This window comes from Aethalodelphis obliquidens, unplaced genomic scaffold (assembly GCF_003676395.1).
Source record: "Aethalodelphis obliquidens isolate GAN/ISIS:26980383/991018 unplaced genomic scaffold, ASM367639v1 scaffold6, whole genome shotgun sequence".
NCBI lineage: Eukaryota > Metazoa > Chordata > Mammalia > Artiodactyla > Delphinidae > Aethalodelphis > Aethalodelphis obliquidens.
The window spans coordinates 72,863,066-72,869,065 of record NW_020837950.1 but is presented as its reverse complement, the minus strand read 5'-3'; the positions used below and the strand labels follow the sequence as shown (position 1 = coordinate 72,869,065).

General features: G+C 62.6%; 1 protein-coding gene across 2 annotated transcripts in view; it reads right to left on the bottom strand.

Annotated features, from left to right (window-relative positions):
- Positions 1-6,000, bottom strand: part of HTRA3 (HtrA serine peptidase 3) — a 29,930-nt gene that overhangs the window by 9,336 nt on the left and 14,594 nt on the right. For both annotated transcript variants that reach the window (XM_027103807.1, XM_027103808.1), the window contains exons 4-6: positions 3,023-3,217; positions 2,278-2,310; positions 426-540 (exon numbers count right to left, since the gene is read on the bottom strand). In XM_027103807.1, the coding sequence (XP_026959608.1) occupies positions 426-540; positions 2,278-2,310; positions 3,023-3,217 (343 nt within the window). The remainder of the gene's footprint in view (positions 1-425; positions 541-2,277; positions 2,311-3,022; positions 3,218-6,000) is intronic.

The following is a 6,000-nucleotide window of genomic DNA, read 5'->3' as shown; positions in this document are numbered from 1 at the left end:
GGTGGGTGAAGGGATGGGTGTGTTGGTGGGTGAAGGGATGGGTGTGTTGGTGGGTGAAGGGATGGGTGGGTGGGTGGGCAGTTGTGTGGGTGGGTGGGTGAGTTGATGGAAGGAAGGAAGCACTGGGTTCTGACAACTACAGAGCAGCCCAGACAAGCGAAGCCCAGGGGCCAGACCCCTGGAGGGGGGAGGTGAGGTTGATGCTCCCCAGCCAGAGGGGCCAGTCTGGAGGGGTAGGGGTGAACGCGGCCATGAAGTGGAAGTCCTGAAAGAGGCTGAGGTATCCCGGGGCGGGGGTCTCGGGACATCAGGAGGGGGTCAGGAGTGAGCGTGGGCACACAGCACCACAGGATCTCCTGGCCCGGCGGGAGGCTGTGGGCTCAGCCCTGGGACAGCCTCCCTGCCTCCACGTGGGAGCTGCGTACCTTTGCCGTGCTTGTCCTGGAACTCCGTGAGGAAGCGCGTGATGCGGTCTGAGGGGATGGCGAAGGAGATGCCGGCCGCAACCTTGAGCGTGTTGATGCCAATGACCTCGCCGTCCTGGGCAGGTGATCAGAGAGGGTGGTCACTCGGGGAGCCCAGGCGACCTCTGCCCTCAGCGGCAGAGCAGCGTGTCCGCGGCTCGGCTCCCAGAGGGGATCCTGGCCATCAGCACCCTCCCTGAGAAGCTCCGAAAAGGTGCTCTGGGGTTCACACCTGGGTCAGGGACCCCCACCTCTCCTGCCATTTGCCTCCAGAGCTGACCCCGCCCCCATCGCTGGAGAGTGTCGGCCGGGGAGGCTTGCAGTCTGCCCCTGAGAAGCAGAGCCCACTGACCGAGGACGCCCCCAGGCAGCATTCCAAGGGGCTGAGGCCAAGAGGGACGTGGTGAGGACTGTGGGACCCCCCAACCCCGCCTTCTAGAAGCAGGGGGGGCAAGGGGGCCCAGGGCCGCCCCAGCATCCCCCCTCCTTTCTGTCCCTTTGGAGCTGGGCGCCCACCCTGCCCTGCCCTGCCCGTCACGAGGCTGGCGTAGCTTGGCCAGATCTGCAGCCTGAGGCCTCTCTCCTGGACCTAGCCCCTCCCTCAGCCCGGCAGGCACCCCTGCCCTGGCTCTCCTGTTCACCTCGGGGGTGACGTCTGCACATGACACCCAGGCCACGGCCTGGCCTGGTCACCAGGGGTCCCCTCTGGGGCCTGCCGCAGAGCTTTGGACAAAGGCATACTTCGCCTGCCTGGTCCCCCAAGTGCCCATCCCCACCTGTTCCCTAGGAGCCGTGAGGTGGGAGGACCAGGCCAGGAGAGGATCCAGGGACGGAGAGTCTCTCATGGGCCCTGTATGCCCATCCCCCTCCGCCTGGACCACAGGGCGTGGCCTCCTGAACTCTGGCCTAAGGTCCTCCCACATGAGCTTTCCTGAACACCAGCGCTATGGCCTCAGCACTGCTGGAAGAGCCTAGGGCTTGTCAGGGCGCGGGGAGACGCACCCTCCGCGTCAGGACGTGGCGCACCAGCCTCCTTGCACTGTTTCCCACCTGTTGGTCCAGCAGCGACACCTGCCTGTACGCCTCCACCCCGTGCCCGTGCTCTGCCCTCGCCCTGGAATATCTTTCTCCTGCACGTCCCCATCCACCCAAACCCTCCATCTCCACAGCCCAGACGAGATGCTCCCGCCTCCAGGAAGCCCTCCCGGATCCCATGTCAGCTGCCAGGTCCCCCGGCCCGGTGTCCCTCTGGAGCCCTCCCTACTCCTCACACCGTGCTTGGGTGTGTCCCTGCCTGACCCCGTCCTTGGATGGGTCCCCTCCCGAGTACTGCCTGAATGGCAAGGCTAAGGCGTTCCCCTGGGATCTGGCACTGGGGGAACAGGCATCTGTGTCTTAGAGAGGGCTGGACCTCAGCTGGTCTGGTCTATCCTTACACGGCCCAGACGCAGGGACCAAACCCAGGGAGCCTGGGTGCCGAGGTGCGTGGCACGCCCATCTCGTCTCCTGTCAACACAACAACAGGGGGACCCAGAGGGGGTGACTCGTCCCCAACCTGTGTCCCCTGCCCCAGGTCCACCACAGGCACACAGCCCCGGCCTGGGCTGCTGTTCTTGGGGTGTCCCTCACTCCTCTGACAGCACCAGCTCCCCTGGGGGTACGGGGCAGCACATGCTCGGGGTCACATCCTCCTCCTGGGCCTCCAGGCTGTTGGCCGTGTTCTGGGTCCCACGCCTGCCTCGAGGCTGTGCCCCACCCGCCATGTGAGCAGAGCCCCCGAGAACCCGAGGCCCCTGCTCTAGGGGACACTTACCAGGTTCACCAGCGGTCCCCCGGAGTTCCCGTACTGCAGGGGGAAGCAATTCGACATGAGCTGTGCCCTGAGCCCCCCGACCCCGAGGGCTCCTGAAGCTTTTTCTTCCAACTACCGTTCCAACCAGCACAGAAACATGTAATCGAATGTCATCCCCGGACAACGTCGAAAGGCCTCATCACTGTCTCCCATTTCATAGATAAGAAAACTGAGGCCCACACAGGCCAAGTGCACGGCCGTCTGATCATCAGGGTCTGACCTGCCCAGGGCTGTCTGCACAGACCTCATGGGCTCCCTGCAGCCTCACATCCACAGGGGGAGCAGCAGCTGGCGGACGCAGGATGGGGCACCATTTCTCACCCCGCCAGCCTCGAGGAGTCTCTCAAAGACTAACGCTTCCAGAAGAGGGTCTGAACCACGGCAAAGCCAGAGAGGCAGGCGCCGGGCGTCAAAGTGCTTTGTGAATGCAAAAGCTGCCATCCAACATGATAGTAATAATAACAATAATAGTAATAATCAATGTTGGCCGGGCTGTGTATTTGGGCAAAGGTATTCCAGGGGCCTTGGCTACGCCTCTATATCCCTGAAGGGCTGTCCCGGGCCAGGGCAGCAGCCTCTAACTCCCAGGGCCAGCCTGGCACCCATGGGTAGAAGTCACAGGGAGTCAGAGCTCCAGAGCCCGTGGGTGCGTCCGGGGATGGAGAGGGCTCTGGGACAGGGCCCCGTGGCTATGGTGGACGCTCACGTTGATGATGGCATCCGTCTGGATGTAGTCCATGTCTGAGTCCCGGAGGCCCAGCTCCCGGCCGTCCCGCTGGGCCGTGCTGACGATGCCCGTGGTCACGGTGTTCTGCAGGGCGAAGGGGCTACCAATGGCCACCACAAACTCGCCGGGCCGCAGGTCTGCCGAGTGGCCCAGCAACAGCGCCGGGAGCTTTTTCTGGGGGGAGGGGGGAAGGACACGGGGAGGGGGGGCTCAGCTGTCGGCCTTTGGTGGGACCAGAGCCAGATCATGTCCAGGCCCCCGGCAGGGTGGTCCCTGGAGCAGCTGGACAGAGCCATCAGTCAGGGCTGCAGACCAAGGAAAGTCTGGCTGCCCCGTGGTGGCCACGAGACCCAGGGCTGGCGTTCACAGAGCAGGGGCTCAGCCCCCCAGTAACCACAGGTCTCCCTAGGGCGGGCCTCAGGGGTCTGTCATAGGGAGACTGCACAGAGGGTCGAGTGGGGTACGGCCTCCAGGGTCACTGAGCCCAGTGGTTCAATGGTCCCAGATCCCTCTGAAAATCCGACAAAAGCCATGGACAGCAGCGCCTGGAAAATGCACACACTGACGTGTGGAATGGGGTCTGCGCGAGCCCTGGAGCCCAGTGGGGACCCGCGAAACTGGTTTTGGAATCTGATGCAGCTCAACCTGACCTCCCAATACAGACACACAGGGAAGCTGAGGCCAGACAGATAAAGCAACTTAACCACGCTCTGCAGCCCCGTCCCGCCTCTGCACGCCGAGGACACCTGCATTCTCCTCTCCTGTTTTCTCCTGGAGCCAGCGGGGCCTCTCTGTCTGTCTGTCTGTCTGACTCTGCAGCTGGACTGGGAGCTCTGAGAGGGGCCGTGCCTTATTTGTCTCCATGTTCTGGAAGCTGCAGGGGACAAGCTCAGAGGAGGAGATGCCCGTGAGCTTGGAGGGTTTCCTGGTTTTGATGCTGCACCCCTCATGTCAGACGTCACCCCGGGGGGAGGGGCGGCACGTGGGACCCCTCAGCACCACTTCTGCAGCTTCCTGTGGGTCTGTCCTTATTTCCAGATAAAAGTCTTCTCTACAAGGTGCTGGAGTTTCCCCACCAATGGTGCGTCAGTGACAAAGGCAACTGCAGGAAGCAAACTTCCAGGTAAACTAAATAACATGAAATCCATGTGCTGATTGTGCAGGGGAGTAAAGCTTCTAAACTACACAATGGAAAAAGGAAGAGAAGCCCCGGAGACGGCCGCGCTCAGATCCCAGGGCCCTCGGCTAACTCTGGAAGTCGGGGGGCAGGCTCCCGCACCGTGGACCCTCGGCACTGTGGGTTCCATCTGGCCTCTGCTCCCTGCTCCCATGTCAGGAGTCTCCCCTTTTTATGCAGTGCCACCACGTCAAGTAAGAATTTTCCCCTGTTTTTCATAGCAGCTCTTGACAAAGGTGGAAAGGTAAACGCCTGTAAACGGAGCGAGGGGACCTCCGGGCGGGTTAAGGTGACCCCAAGTGGCTGTGCCCACGTGGGAGACGTGGGGTCTCAACACGCCACCTTCTGTGCTGCTGGACGGCGAAGCCTCAGTGAGTGGCACGAAGGGTCCCAGGTGGAGGAACGGGGCGCTGCAGTCGGGGTGAGGACCCAGAGGGACAACGCGGGTCGGCAGCTTTCCCCAGAGCTTGGTGTGATGCCACGTGCAGGGCTCGGAGGCTAAGAGGCAGACCTGCCATCATGAGAACCGCTGCAGGCGCTGGGCATCTCTGGGCAGCGGGGCACCTGGGTCTTACTGACTCTGCTGGCATCTTTGGCCCCAGGTGGCCGCTGGGGTGCGCCCCTGCCCCCCCTGGGATTGCAGTGCCTGGAAGGGGAGAGACCCAGAGACAGCCAGACCTAGGGTCTCATCCAGCTCTACCTCTCCCCACAGGGGTCCTTGGGCAGGGGTCGCAAACTGTGGCCCTTGGGCGAATCCAGCCCAATCCAGCAGCCTCTTCTGTAAATAATCTTTTCTTGGACCACAGCCCAGCCAGCTGGCCTGTGGCTATTTTCCCAGTCCAGTGCAGAGCAGTTGCTACAGAGACCACAGGGCCCGTGAAGACTAGATCATTTACTACCTGGTGCTTCACAGAAGTGTGCCAGCCTCTGTCCTTGAGCACATCCCTCCTCCCCCAGCCCCAGTTTTCTCATCTTTGAAATGGACATGGTGTTCCCAGACTCAATAACTACTGGGAAAGGGCTCAAAAGTGGGCAAGGGTCTCCGTTAGGATAGCGGCGTGGAGCCGCTAAACCTCCTCTCCCGTGATCGGGTAAGAGGACACCTCCGTGCAAAAGACCGATCATCTCAAGTGCTGGCAGCTTTATTCAGAGAGAGCAGAAACCAGGTTCAGACTCAGGCAAGCTGGACTCGCCAGCCCAGACGGGCCGCCCCTCAGGGGCCTCACGGCGTAGGTAGGGCACAGGTCACCGTCGGTGAGCCCGCAGTGGCCCACAGAGTCGTGACCACAGCGCTGGACGACAAGAAACTCGCTGGAGGGAGTCTAGGACTTAGCTGAGTGGGCCCCTTGGTTAGACTGACCTCGGGCAATCACCTGACTCCCCAGGCCTCAGTTTCCCCTCTGAAATAGCCGGACACTGGCTCCCCTCCCGCCAAGGGCTATGGTGGGGATGGGGGGCTGTACACAGGCTGGCCTCCCAGAAATGGCCAGTGGGAGTCACGGAGGAGCACTGTGGCCCCGGGGTGGGTCTGCCTGCTCAGCTGGGGTGCCGATGTGCAAGTGGGGGGATGGAGGGGGACAAGTATCCCAAGTGCTCCCCACTGGCCTCTGTCACCCCCACGGGGACAGTGGCATCCCCAGGAATGGGCCCGGGAGGGACAACGGAAGTGTCCTGGGCCTCGGAGACCCTCCGTGTGGGAGTGGCTACGGGCGGCACAGAGCCAGCTCTGCCCTGCACGGGTGGCTCAGGGGAAGCGCAGGGCGATGTCCGGACGCCCGGG